This window comes from Sinocyclocheilus anshuiensis, unplaced genomic scaffold (assembly GCF_001515605.1).
Source record: "Sinocyclocheilus anshuiensis isolate Anshui unplaced genomic scaffold, SAMN03320099.WGS_v1.1 scaffold329, whole genome shotgun sequence".
Lineage (NCBI taxonomy): Eukaryota > Metazoa > Chordata > Actinopteri > Cypriniformes > Cyprinidae > Sinocyclocheilus > Sinocyclocheilus anshuiensis.
Window position 1 is genome coordinate 2584098 of NW_015540881.1, and position 15664 is coordinate 2599761.

At 37.8% G+C, this 15664-nt stretch overlaps 1 protein-coding gene across 1 annotated transcript in view; it reads left to right on the forward strand.

Moving 5' to 3' along the window:
- LOC107688516 (cadherin-7) overlaps positions 1–15664 on the forward strand; it is a 59439-nt gene that overhangs the window by 41390 nt on the left and 2385 nt on the right. The window contains exons 9-11 of the mRNA XM_016486209.1: positions 386–507; positions 6608–6725; positions 6872–7123. Coding sequence (XP_016341695.1) covers positions 386–507; positions 6608–6725; positions 6872–7123 — 492 coding nt within the window. The remainder of the gene's footprint in view (positions 1–385; positions 508–6607; positions 6726–6871; positions 7124–15664) is intronic.

Consider the following 15664-nt stretch of genomic DNA (forward strand, 5'->3'; position numbering starts at 1 on the left):
TGAATGTACGTCATTGTAATGCTTATGTTATTTTTTTCATTATTTTATACTTAGTTATACTTTATTTTTATTTTATTATTTTAATATTTTTAACTGATTCTGATCAACTTTTTTTTTGTTTTGTTTTGATTTGTGAAGTAAAATATTTTCATAATACAAATAATTTAAATTCAGAATTACAGAAAATGATGATATAATGCCCCCCGTGAGCAAACTAAAAGTGGTCGGAACAATGGCAAGGCACATATTTAAATAAATGCAACCTATTAAATAATGTAACACATTTAAATAAATAAAACATATTGAAATAAATGTGTTGGTGCCCTCATGTTTTTTCATCTATCAGCCTGTTCATGCATGCATATTTTTTTCTCTGTGATTTCAGTGGATCCGTCACAGGTTGGGAAAGGAGTAGCTCTGATCACAGTGATGGACATTAATGACAATGCGCCAGTCTTTGCCATAGAGTATGAGACCTTCCTGTGTGAAAGCATTGGACCAGGACAGGTATTGTGGCTCTTGATTCTTCATCAGAAAGGCTTTCATATCAAATGTGATTTCAAATCTGTATAGTCCAATAAACAGAAATAATTATTCTTGTCACAACATTTCTGATACTGGATGAAATTAATTGTGCAGTATTACTGTTGGAAGCACCTAATAAATGAGAATAGATCTCATTTTCAGATTATGTACTGCAGTGTGCAGCTTGTTGATTTGAACCAAGGTTATAATACTGCGTCTTTTATTTTAGTTAGAAGTTTTTCATTAGTTTATACGTATATTTTTTGCTGTCCTTCATCGGAAGCTCAACTAGAAAGATTCTGGACCCGGATCCATAGTCAGTAAAGAGCAGCGAGAGCCACAGATGGACAAAATGATAACAACAGGATTCTGGTGGCTTTCTGCTGCAGATCATTCTAATCAGGGGATCAAAACATTGTGCGCTCATGCAGAAAAAGCTTTACACCGATGCAAATGAGACAGAGGTGACTGTGGCATGAAATTGGTTTGTTGGGGAGCGTGGCATTGTGTCAAGTAGCCAAATGTGAAGTCCTCCAGCAGGCAATTGCAGAACACACACACAAGCAAACCAATGGGTTCCTCATTTTCGAGTCAGCAACATGCCCTGATTCAAACACATTCTCTGTCGCATTCATATTCCAATGTTTGTCAGAACGTCATTACTAAGATGAATGTGGTATAAAGGGCATTACGAATGCCACATACTAAACACTTGCTATGAGTGCGTGGAGGAAACATTCTGGACCTTTCTTCAGTCCTAATGGGAATGATAAAAGCCACTGACAAATTCTGTGACGTGATGCACCATTGATCTTGAAAGATCAATGTCAGAGGACCAACACCAGTGGTGAAAACATGACGGATTCTACTCAACTAGAGGTGCCTTTCCTTTTGAGAGCATCTGCTGCATTACCGCTGTTATTCTATAAAAGCTACATGGAAAGAAGTTGATTTTTATGTTCTAATACTCTAATTTATTTTTTAATTCTGATTTTATTGTCTTGTAATTGCAATTTATATCTCACACATATCTTAAATCTGACTTCATTTCTCATAACTGCACATTTGTTTCTCTTAATTTGCAACTTCACATCTCCCAGTATTTAGCATATTTCAGATGTTGCTAAATTATTTCTCATAATTATGAGAAATAATTATTTCTCATAATTATGACTTTTTCTCACAATTGCCACTTCATATCTGACAGTTGTGACTATTTCTCATACAGTAATTCCAACTTTATCTCAAAGTTGCGACTTAATATCTCATAGTTGTGACTATTTCTCATAATTCTGACTTTATCTCACAATTGCAACTTCATATCTCATCATAGTTGTGAATATTTCTCATAATTCCAACTTTCTCACAAATATCTCTATAAATATCTAAATATCTCACAAGTGTGACTATTTTTCATAATTCTGACTTTATCTCACAGTTGTGGCTATTTCTTACACAGTAATTCAGACTTTATCTCACAGTTGCGACTTAATATCTCAGTTGTGACAATTTCTCATAATTCTGACTTTTTCTCACAATTGCGACTTCATATCTCACAGTTGTGAATATTTCTCACAATTCCAACTTTCTCACAATTGCGACTTAATATCTCACAGTTGTGACTATTTCTCATAAGTCTGATTTTATCTCAGTTACAACTTCCTATCTCACAACTGTGACCCTTTCTTGTAATACCGACTTAATATCTTGCAACTACAAATTTATTTTTTGTAATCTGTAACTTATTGTTATCTGTACATCTGTATCTGTAATCTGTTATGGCTTTTTTTGTAAATGTGACTGTCTAAAGACTGCAGGTTTACAGTATGTAATTGTGATTATTTCTTGTATTTGTGACTATATTTCACAATGTGAGTTTCTTTTAAACTGTATAATCAGAAACAGAGTAAGAAACAAGCTTCCATAGAAACCCTACTTAGTAATTGTAATTGTTTCATTAGATCTTTGACAGACGGTGTTTGTTTAGAGGAGAGTTAATAGTCAAACATTTGTAGAGGTGTTTGAAATTCCTACTCAATTACAGTGTTGTTTTTATTAGTGTATCAGAAATTGACTTGATCTGATAATTTCTTTTGGGAGCAGTGAAAGAATACTGAAGGATGTTTTTCATTTTCTTAAGAAAAATAATCCCTCCCACAAGAGCCCTCAAAACAAAGAGAGAACAGAACAAGGCAACAGGGTTTACTGAGCATGAGATACAATCCCCTGTAGTGGCATGATTGTCTGGGCCATAACAATTAGTCCTGGCCTGCCTGTGTCCCAGAGTCACAGGGAACCGTGTTTATTTTGCCTAAGTGAAAAGGTGCTGGTGGGCTCTTTTCACAAATGCTATCTCAGCCTTGAAACACATTACCATAGTCCCTCAAGAACACTCTTTATGTGTTTTGGACACCCCAGACTTCCATCACTTCTAACTTTCAGAGCTCTCTCTCATATTAGAGGCTAAATTACTTTCCCGCCTCTCCGAGGAACAGTAGAACGGTCTCTCTTTCTCTGAATAGAGATGAAAGTGCCTGTATGTTTTCATAATGATATAGTTTCCCCTGTGATTCATGTTCACTTACATATCTTCAGCCATGGGAGCACTTGAGCGATGCTGCAGTGATAGTCAAATGCTGTCTCGATAGCGCGGATTTCTCTTGTGATTCTTAGCACGATGAGTCTGTCCTTATAACAGCCCTTAAACCGTTGTACCTGCAAAACAGAGGCTCTCAGACATCCTGGAGTGCTTTTGGAGACCGAATCTGAAAGTCAAAGCCTTTGAGTGAGGCGTTCTGGAGCTGTTAGACAAATAATTTTGATCAGACAGAATGTTTGCCGTGAGGCACAATATCATCAACAAACAGTGATGGCACTTTTACGTTCTTTGTCACTTCAGTGCCTTGCAAAATAGTCGCAAATGCTGTTTGCTTATTTGCGTCTGAGGCGAAATAGGCTCTTTTTCAGCCAGCCTTCGTGCCTGTTGTTACACTGTTATCTACGAGTGTCTTCACGTCGTTGTTTTCATACGCCTCATCTGCACATTTGTATATTTAGAGCTTCACACCTGCTCCATCAAGAAGCCAGACGCTCTGAAAGAGACTGTATGGAGCTCTTGAATTTGAATGAACTCCTCAGAATTGCCTGGAGAAAGAATGAATCGTTGCATATAGTTGCGGGAAAACCTGTTGCCAGGATTTGAGAGCAAATGAAACCAGGTTTTGAGTGCAAATTAAAATTTTTTCACTTCTTTCCTACACAGAGAGAGCAAAAACTACATCATTTCAAAGTAGGGGTTGCATCAATAACTAGTCGACAAATCGATCAAATAGTTTTGTGTTCACTTGATCCCAATCAGACATGTGATCTTGCATTAAAAAGCAATTAGTGCAATGTAACGAACCAGAACACAGGGGTCTCAATATGCAATAATAATAATTGGTCTAATTTTCACTTGTTACAATGTCATAAAAATGCAAAACACAAAAAAAAAATAAATAAGAAGAAGAAATAGCTTTACCTTTAGCATTTTTAAAATGGTAAGTTTGATTTTATTAATTATGACTAGATTATTTAAATCATAGTAATCAAATTATTTTTATTTGAAAACACTATTAGAGTATTGTTAATATCTTATTTTCATTAGCAGTATTGTTTAATTAGTGCATTTTTGTCTTCACTATTGTCGATGATTCCGTAACTTTTAAAGAATGGCCTCTAAAATTCTGAAAACTCAAAAAATATCTAGATGAAGTCAGTTGTTGGATGACTAGGCGATCATAATCACCCATCCCCAGTGTACACGATACGAGAGGGAATATTCCCCATCATTGCATCCGAGTCTAAAACAGATGGCTTGTTGAAAAAGGTCCCCAGATCCCCATCCAACAAGTGCCTGTTATGGGGTCACAGGCACTAAACGTATATCTTCACCTTCGTTTCCCAGCATAAAGCTCTTTTCTCTGTGCCCTTGGTTTCTCTTTTGTTCCTAATATGACTTTTTGAATTTAATAGAACCTTAATATGAATTGAAGCTGCGGTCTCTAAATGAGCCAGGTGATTTGTTGCAGGTGATTTAGCAGATTAGATTATGAGGAGTGAGTGTTTTCCCAGGGGTTTTTATCTCTTTAAGGTCGTCTATATTCTGTCTTGTTTCCTTATGCCTCAGAGACATGGTCAGCTGTGGCAGGCTGAGAGACTGGTGTTTTAAAGCGCTCGTGACTGCTAACTCTCCACGGGCGGTCTCACTACGGTGAAGATTTTGCCCTCTGTAAAATCAGGTGGCACAGGAGACATTCCTTGCCCTCCAGCCATTTTTACATGTACTGCAAAAAGGCTTAAATCACCCATATTTTTCCATAAAATGTGCTTCTTGGCTGCACAAGAGCCATTTTGTGTTTTTACACTATTATTCTAAAAACGATTTACTTTTCAACATCTCCCAGGTTGGTAAATGCGGAATCAGGTTTGGTTTAAGACGCTTTGCCTTGGCAATATGTTCTTATTCATTTTAAATGAACCTATTGCCTCAATGATTTTATCAATACACTTTGCATTCGCCTTAATGGACTATCTGTAATTAATTTTGTCACAGTTTACTGTAATCAGCGCTCGGTGCTGAGGGAACATCCTGCTCTGCTTGTGTCATTTATGCAGGTTTTTAATAGCGCAACGTTTTACGATTTCAAAAATATTTACAGATAAATCCGTCAGAGTTTCCATTGCCAAATACTCACTTAGCGTAAATGGAGGGTGGTGTTAAAAATAACTGAGTGGAGAATTAAAGCGCTGAAAAGCTTTTGGTGAGTACAAGGTCATATTCCTCGGACGAATGAGGAAATGATACAGGAGTGTCCGTTAGCCACCGCTCCGCTGCATTTATCCTGTGCGTAAGGTTTTAGGAGATTTTTCAAGCAGATTGAGTTTGTGCTGACTGCAAGGGAAGAGCTGTGCACACAGTATTTAACCCAGCCAAAGCCCACAGATTAGGCCACAACAGTGTGTCAGGAGAATCTTCTTAGTGTACCACCTGATGGGTCACCCTGATATTCATCTCTAAAGCGCAGCACTTTGCCCAGCTTTGGGGGTTTCGGTCCAGATTTAGACCGGGATGGCCCTCTACTTTGCTAAATCCCTGGATACCGTACGAGCATCGTCTCACACTGATAGCTTCCTGGCTTGGTCAATCCTCCTAATGTTGTTTTCAACATGATTTAAACTTGTGAATTGTGTATTTTTTTCCTCTAAGTTCACCACATTGAATTTGGCTGATGGTTGATTTTTTTTTCTGTGTTAAAACATAAAATGTGGGCATCAATACAATATGTTAAATTAGTTAATTATTATATTGAAATTGCTAGGGTCTTGAGGTAAAATTTTAAAAGATAGTTTTTTAATTGTCTCACAGTCTTTAAATGTGGCTCTCATGTCGGAAGATGCTAAAAAGCCAGCTAGACACAACACAACTGCCAAAGATGTTTGTCTGATGTATGTGTACATAAACCAATAAACAAAAAATTGCAAAACGGGTTGTCGTGGATGGTAAAAAATAACCTAGAACTATTCAGTAGCATCTAAATAATTAAAGCAAGTAAAAAATATTAGTTTGTTTGACTGATTCAGTTTGATTGCATTAGGTTACATGAACAAAAGCAGTAATGGTCAGGTCAGGTAGATATAGCTACTTGAAGAAGCTGTGAATATCTTTGTACAGTGTATGTTCAATTATATGGAAATAAAATATTCTTCATTTGAAAATTGACTTCATTCAATAATCATAATTAATGGGCTTATTCAGTGTTTCAACCTATAATGTCTTAAATAATCTTACATTTGGGGATTTTCTGAGCAAATATTGATATATGCTATTAATTTCAATTATTATTTTACTAATTAATAAACATATCAAGTAATTGATTCCAGTCATGAAATACTGAGGTTTACCTATAATCTCAAACATTCATTATTATGGCAACACTGCAGTGTTTTGAGCGCGAGAATTTTGGATTATTTTGTCTGGAGCGAGGCAATAACAGCAGTATTCATCTTCATGTTCTTTACTCCCTCTTCGACACTGTCTTAGGTCATTGAAACCATAAGTGCAGTGGATAAAGATGAACCACCCAGCGGGCATCGCTTCGTCTTCTCCCTCACTGCAGAGACAGCTGGGAACATGAACTTCACCCTCCGAGACAATAAAGGTACGTGATTTCATTAAGACTAAGTTTAAAGCGAATCCTTGAAACTCAGTTTTTATTCCTAATAAGACTAAAAAGACTTCATTTTATATATTCGTATGAGTCATTTTTTCACTTTTCACATGATATCTTTCTCTTTCTCTCTGCAGACAATACCGCTTCTATTCTAACTAAGAGGGGTGGTTTTCAGAGGAGGGAACAGTCTATGTATCGACTGCCGGTGTTGATAATGGACAGCGGGACCCCTGCTCTCAGCAGCACTAACACGCTGTCTGTTAGAGTGTGTGACTGTGACCCTGATGGGACGCCCCAGTCATGTGGCACAGAGGCCTTCACGCTGTCAGCTGGACTCAGCACTGGAGCTCTCGTCGCCATCCTGGCCTGCATCATCACTTTACTTGGTAGGAAATACATTTAACCCTTGTGAACACATAAAGCAATGTTTAAAGGGATGGTTCACCCAAAAATGAAAATTCTGCCATCATTTACTCACCCTCATGTCTTTCCAAACCTCTATGCCTTTTTGCATGAGACAGAACTATCCCTTTAATATGCCTGTATAATGAAATGAACAGAGTTTGACAAAGTGCTGCATTTCTTTGTTTGCTTGCCAAACATTTCCTCGGTCTGCCCATAGATGTGATAAATGGACAGTCCCACCTCAAAATCACACCACTGGTTGAACCAGTGTTGCTTTGTCCTGCTGGTCAAGATGAACAAATCAACATGCAAATGGCTTTTTATAAAACAGTATTTAGCTTTTGTAATGTTAATTATTTTAGAGTAAAAACTGAATATTCAGCAAGAAAGGATGTAGGCTTGTTCATCAGGGTTTGATTTGATTGAAGAAAAGAAAACTGTTTCAAGGGCTGAAACGTTACATTTTGTTAAACATGATGAAAATACTTTTTCAAAATGCACTACTGTTCAAATGTTTGGGGTCAGTAATTGTTTTTTTTTTTTACTTTTGTTCAGCAAGTATGCATTAAATTGATCCAAAATGACAGTAAAGACTTTTACATTCTTACAAAAGAAGATTTCTATTTGAAATAAAACGTATTTTAACATAGATAATATTATGTTTCTTGAGCCTCAAATCAGAACATTTCAATGATTTCTGAAGGATCATGTGATACTGAAAACTGGAGTAACGGCTGCTGAAAATTCAGCTTTGCCATCACAGGAATAAACTACATTTTGAAGTATTTTAATTTGTCGTTATATTTCACAATATTACATTTTATTTTATTAATCTATCTTTAAATTAATGCAGCCTTAATGCAGAGATTTCTTTCAAAACAAACAAAAAAAGACCCCACACCTTTGAACAGTAGTGTGTTTTGATTTATTTATTTTTATTTTTTGAAATAATGTGACATGGGACATTTATTAATAAAGCATATAGGGTTGATTTTGATTTCATGTTGTCTTTAAGACAAAGCTACTGTGCTTTCTGAATGCAGCTTGCAATCAAAGGATATTTGTCCAATTTTTGTTATTGTTTTCCAAACCATTTTTAAGAGCTTTATTGCATTTCCACCTCCCCCGTACTGACATTTAGCACACAGTCGGGCTGCCGTTACTTTTGAAGTGTTGGCACGACAGCTCCAACAGTTGGGACGCGGCGTGCGCTGAGAGGTCTGCTTGGCCACAATTGACTTGTTTACCCTCTCCAGGGAGGCTGCTGGTCTGTATGATTACTTATTATTTGGAGCCTTATTAGCTGATTGTTTGATGAGTGACCTCTACCCAATATGTACCATTCACTTGGTCTGATTGGTTGACTGGCGAGTCTTTGTGTTGATTTGCTGACCTGAAGACTGCACAGAGGGAGTGAATGCAGTCCTGATGGTTTGATTGATTTCTTGATTATACCATTGATAGGTTGTCTCTCTGGCTGCGCTGGCGGTGTGGAGATCTGTCCACGGACACAACCAGAAGTCTGTTTGCTGAGAGATGTTGTCTCTGTCTTAAAAAAAGAGTGCTGTTATTGTGACAAGATGGGAATTTGTGTGCACACACACATCTTGAACTGAGCCTCAGTAATTTCCACTGTTTGATTACTCTCATCCATTGTTTGAGGGCTCTCTTTTTTTTTTACTGACTGCACAGATGACGAATAAGTAACAAAGGAAGCTCTTTCTGCGTCCCTGGTGCCATTACATCTAAGTATGAACTAGTTCATTTCTATCTCCATAGAGACGTTACAACTAAATGGTAGATCTGAAATAATACACCGCAGTGAAGCCAAGTGCAATATGTTTCAATTTCACGTTCCTTAAGAACTCTGCTGTTCTCACACATGACTTGGAGCACCATATATAACATCACTTCAAAAAAATCATTTTCTTTTCCAGTAAAAAAGAAAAAAAAAGAGGAATTTTTCAAAATTGCACAAGGTATTAAGACTTGATTTCAGAGTTTATTTTTCTTACCCCACTGGCAAGCAGGTTTTTTCATGGTTTTAGCATAAATATACTGAAGAAAAACAACTTAATAAATGGGTTAAAACATAAATTTACACTGCAGTTTAAAACTTTGGCATTTGTAAGATTTTGAAAGACACTCACCAAGGCTGCATTTATTTGATCAAAAATACAGTAATATTAGTATTAGTAACATAGTAGTATTTTGTAACAGTAGCATTGTAATAGTAACAGTAGTATTTTGAAATATTAATACTTTTCTATTTGAATATAATTTAAAATGTCATTTATTCCTGTGATGGCAAAGCTGAATTTTCAGCAGCCATTACTCCAGTCGTTAGCCTCACACGATCCTTCGTGATCTCTTCCAATTTCTTGTTGTTCTTCTTTTTTTTTTTGTGAATTGTGATTTGTGTTTGTTCTGGATTCTTTAATAAATATAAAGTTCAAAAGAACACTGCTTATTTATAGAAATCTTTCCTAACATTATAAATGTCTTTCTGTCACTTTTGTGATCGATTGAATGTGTCCTTGCTAAAAAACGTATAGAAAAATCTTTGTGACCCCAAACCTTTGAACGGTCATTCAAGAGAAATTCTCTGAATATAAGAAAACATTTTAATGTCTTGCACAGCTTTTCTTCTTAATTTGCATATTTTATCTTTTTTAAATACATATTGGATGTTTTTACTCGACAACACAAAAAAATACTCATTAAGAAATGTTTTTAGTATTGAGTCTTGCATTGTGGTCCTTCCTCAGGTTCAACAGGAACCTGTGAAAAATGCCATCTAAACTAAAGAGCACAGCTTGTGGCCAACAGTAACAGACTCCATCCTTGTGTTGATTGATCATTGTCTCTAAGCATTTATCATCTGAATGTGAGCTCAACTAACAGCTGCAACTGATGTGCAATAGTCATTCCTGTGGTTTGTCGTCTCATGTGAATGTAGGGTTCTCCAGTGCCGCCACCCCCACCCCCCTCTCCTCCCAAACTACATGAGTTGGATTAGACCACTGCGCTGCCTGATCTGAGCAATGCAGTTATTTTTGGCAAAGAGAGTCCGGCCCCAGGGGCTCGAGACTGCTCACTCATGGTTGAGGGGAGGAGGAGACGGAGGAGGAGAGCTGTGGAGGGAAAAATAATCTTCTTTTTCTGCTTTTATCTTTTTTCGGAGTAATGAATCAACAAGCTTTTTGCCTGCTGTTGCTTTAGTTATCAAAGCAGTGCACAACTGAAACCGTGCCAGGGAATGAATGATACACAAGGACATGTCAGCTTTGAGTCTTTTGTCTTTTTTATCTAACAACATACAAACGACTTTCTCCATTAAAGGAATTGTTCACCCAGAAATTAAAATGCTGTCATTATTTACTCAGCTTCGTGTTATTTCACCCCGCATGACTGTTTTTCATTCGTTGCACATAAAAGATGTTTAAAAGAATGTTCATGCTGCATGTACACTTTTAAAAATAAAGGTTCTTAGTTGGCGTCAATGTTTTCGTGAAGAACCTTTCAATTCTTCAAAGGTTTCAAATGTAAATTGAAACCTTTCCATTGCACACAATATTCTTTATAGTGGAAAAAGGTTCTTTAGAATCTTTTAGAATCTTCAGAAGTTCTTTAGAATTAAAATGTTCTTCACACTAAGGAAATAAACTGTTCACTGAAAGGTTTTTAAGGAACCCAAAATGGTTCTTCTGTGGCATCGCTGTGAAAACCCCCCTTTAGAACCTTTATTTTTAATCAAAGTGGATGGTGACTAGAAGATATCATGCTCCAAAAAGAACAAAAAACATCATAAAAGTAGTCCATGGCTTATATACTATATTCCAAGGCTTCTGAAACCACATGATAGCTTTGTGTGAGGAAATAGTCATTATCCATTGAAAATCCTACATTGGCAGTTGGTCACCATTCACTTTCATTAAAAGGAAAATAGCACCTTCTTGTTCTGCTATAAATAATTATTCTAGAATTCCACACAAAAAAAGAAACTCGTATACCTTTAGTACAACATGGGGCGAGTAAATGATGACAGATTTTCAGACGAACTCTCTATTGCATGCTTGCCTAGTGTCGTTACAACATCTCAGTTGCGCTGTCAAGCCCAAACATTGATAATGGTTCATAAAATATTTGATAGGAAGAAAACAGAGTTCAAAAGGAGGGATCCGACCAAACTGCTGTGGTAAACACATGGCTATTTATCAGTGTTTGCATAAAGTAATCTAAAGGATTTCAGGAGCGCATATCACATGATGACAGTGTCGCTCTAGTTGCTCTGAGGGAAACCTTGTGCTCATTATTTCAGGCTTAGGTGGAGGAACACAGAGAGATCAGGTAAGCCTGAGGCACTCTGATACATTCATGTCCACGGGTCACCCTCGTAACGGTGACATCACCTTTTCAATCTCTGCTCGACCGATTGCAGGGCATCTTGTCTTCCAGGCGTGCTTCCCCTATGGCCTCCGACAGTGCAAGTGGACGGCAGTCAGTAATACTTATGAGGGCCCTTAAGGCGATGTAGTGTGCTCTTGCATCACCCAGAATAAATCATATTTTATTTCGCAGATAATGTCGCCACTGTGAAAACCCAGGGACAGACAGGTGTCATAAAGCACAAACACCTTGTGTTGGGCAGCGGCATAAATGTCAACAGCCAGATAGATCCGCATATCGCCAGTATATCTTGATTAGTCTTCACTGCCCTGGGCTATTGGCAGTAGTTGAGATATGTAAAGGGAACGCATGAGAGTGAGAGAAAGAGAGGGAGGGAGCAAAAGAGAGAATGAAGGGCAGTGCATAATCTAGTAGTCGCTGCCTCATTTTTAGGAGGTCGATGAGAACGAGGCCCCCACAAAATATCCCACTTGTTGTTTAATTGATTCTGGATGATGGATTGTTTTCTCAATCCAATTACTGCAAATTGAGGATAATGTTAAATTGATCTGCTGCTCCTGATGAACATCCATCTTGTGTCAAAACTGCAGAGAGGGTAAATCAAGCCTAAAAGTGGGCGCAGTTTATAACAGTTAAGACTTAAGACTGCATTAGATATATATAACTCCTTGTAATCACATAAGAATGGCTTAAAAAATCAAACCTTGCACTATCAGAAAAAATGTTTCCCTTTAGGGATACAACAGCTCGTCACTGGAGCAGTGCACTTAAAGAGACTTTTTCTTTTCTTATTTACCCCTAAAAGGTTCATAGTAGTACCTTAAAGGTACATATTACTACTCAAAGGTGCTAATATGAACCTTCTAGGAGTAAATAAGGTTGCTTAAAATAAACAAGGGTTTGCAAAGAATTAGATTTCAGCAAAATAGAAGTTTTTGCTTTAAACTGAGTTGCTTTGAAGTTTAAAAGAGAAATGTTTTTTTGTTTTTGTCCTAGAAAATATTGAAAACACAACTGCATAAATATAGGATATGCATGTGTACATTATTAATGGATCGTTCACCCAAAAATGCCAATTGTCATGATTTACTCACCGCCGTGTTGTTCCGAACTCGTATGACTTTCTTTCGTTTGTGGAATGCAAAAGATATTTTTGCATAATGCTCAAGCTGCTATTTTTCCATATGGAAGATTGAATATTTTGTTTAAAGCATTTCACATTTTACAAAGCAAACAAACAAATGATAATACTTACACAAATAATATATCAAAAAAATTCTAAAATGTAATACAAAGTTTCAGTACCAAGTAGATTATAGCAGATTACCGAGTTATGAAAAGTGTATTCATTACTGCACATCATGTTTTATATTCTCTGTTATACCCTAGAAATCATATCCAAAGTAACCTGAGCTTTTTTACTGAAACCAATGATCACATTCAAGATTTCTAAAAAACGATTCCCAGATCTGGAAAAATCCCAGAAATTTCATACCTAATTTATTCAACACAACTGAACTCCGATAGCCATGTCTCAAACTTTGGTACAAACTCTTTGTTCTATATTTTCAAGATTTCTCTGCTATTGTCATATCATACAGAATTGTCTGTATTTGGTATACAGCATACACTCTTAAATATGAGAGTTCTTTACGGCATTTATGGTTCTATGAAGAACTTTTAACATCCATGAAACTACTTCAGTTAAAGGCTGTCAAGCTTAAAAAAAGACAAAAAAGCACCATAAAAGTATTTTTCAAGTGACTTGTTTTTCTGTACACTGCCTATACAACAGCTGTATGTGAGGAGAAGACTAAAATTTAGTATTTATTTGCTGAAAATCTTGCCTTGAAGCCATGGTCACCCTTCACTTTCATTGTATGGCAAAGAACAGTTTGGAAATTATGCATAAAATATCATTTTCTGTTCCACAGAAGAAAAAAAAAGACATGACAGCTTTTTACTTTTTCTATTTCTTTATCTTTAGTTTTATAGCGTTTTCTTTGTTTCCGCCTTGTAAGACTGTTGCTCTTGAATTTAAGGTCTTTGCTTTTGTTTATATCATCCCCTGTGTGTGTGTGTGTGTGTGTACTGTGATTATGACTGCACACGTGCAGCCGCTGCCTCGCCAGCCCACTCGCCCAGCTTGTCTGCCCCTGCAGAACGACACTAGGCCTGAGGATGAAGTATGAGACTTTGGCACCATATTTCACACTCGCTGTGGCAGGCCTGAAGGATGGATCATTAGACGTTTGCCTCCCTTTTCCCTCCACTCTATCTTTCTCTCTCTCACTTCAGCCTGCTCCCACTTACACCTCCTCTTTCTCTCTCCCTACTTTATCTGCTCCCTTCCCTCCCCCTCGAGCTCGGTATTGGCAGCCAAATACACATACTGTATGTGCTATCTACATTGAGAGAGAGAGATATAGACTCCCGTGGGAGGACTGTGTTGTGTCTGTACTGTAAGATCCCTCGCATTCATGGGTCTGAGAGCGGCAACACGGAGGATTGGTTTTTGCATTCCACACACCACAAAAAATGGATTTATTTCACTTTTTTTGTGCATGTGTCTTATGTTAGTCATTTCTCGCTATGCACTTCCCCTTTTCTTTTTTCTGTATTGACAGAATTTCTCCATCTCTTTCACGCCATCTTTTTCTGTGCATTATTTGATCCCCGGTTTGAATCGCCGAGACACACGTCTTTTGTGCGGCGGTGCAGCCTTGCCTCTTGTTGATAGTTTTGATGTGCTTGTATACGGGGTCTGTGCTTTCAGGGCAGGGTGATATTTTCTGACTGACATATAATCCAGTCTTATTTTACACGTACAGTAGGCATATGCCGCATTCATTAAAAGGATTTAATGCTGGCCTTTTCCGAATAAGCAGCTTGTGTATGAGCGGGAAGGAAGCAAATGGTCATTAAAGCCCCATATTTACAGCGCACATCCTTCTCTAAATCTCGCTCTCCGTGCATCTATGTGTTCATCTCTGTCTGTTTGCTTATGTTCACACATGACAGAGCTAAAAGTGAGAAGACAAAAGTGCTAGCGTGTGTTTAATTCCCAGCCGTGCATGTGTTTTGTGCACGGATAAGGGTCTGTACAGTTAATAACCGTTGTAAACAAACATGCAGGATGAGATTAGATCAGACTGTAACTCCTTTAACACCTCCCGCTCCCAGGAGCACCTCCCATGATGAAACACCTCCTGCTCGGGATTTGTCAGCAGCGTTATTAAAATCACTACAACCGAATCTGATGAACTTATTGATAAAACTAATGTACCAGATCTGCCCTAATTGAACTGTAGAGATAATTCAGCTTATCGCTCATGTTGTAGCTTAAAGTGTCAGGCCTTGAGGCACGATCGTTCTATAGAGTGTAAAACAATAAGAAAGTAATATTTTGGTTCTGTGTCATAAATATTGTTGAGATACAGTCATGGTCGAGTGCTATCTGATTCTACACCTTTTATGTCTTTGCTTATCTTGAATGGAGGGTAAATGGACTGCTTGAGAGGTGTGTGGTTGTGTGTGTGTAGCTTTATTGCCTCTAAATCTTACCTGGTGCCTGATATTTCATGGAATTGTTGTTTACAGTGGAAAGGGCATGAATCTGTAATGAAGCAATTTATTAAACACTCTACTCACATATAAAAGGGTTTTTTGTTTGTATTGTTAGCAAATTGTTTAATCGTAATGACTATTTGCACGAGGTGTAAACAGCACTGTGCAGCTATTTGCACCCCAATAGTCTGGTGGAAACCAACAGAACGTCTCTAGGTTACGTATGTAACCATGGTTCCCCGAGGGAACGAGACGCTGCGTCGAGTCGCTTTGGGGAACGCCCTTGCGTGACCGCGTTCTGAAGCACGTGTCAAATCAGTCCAATGGAGCAGCGAGACGTCACAAGCAGGGTGACGTAAGCACCAGAAAGTATAAAAGCGCATCCAGCAGAGCGCAAATCCCGCTCAGCAGCCCCACCCCTGAGCAGGTCAGCCTGGTATGCTAGTAACACCGCTATGGTGTGCAAACATACGCCAGCCTGACCTGCCGCCGTATAAGCTTTCCCAACCAGACTCGATGTAAGCCTAACGGGCCTGGTTGGAAGC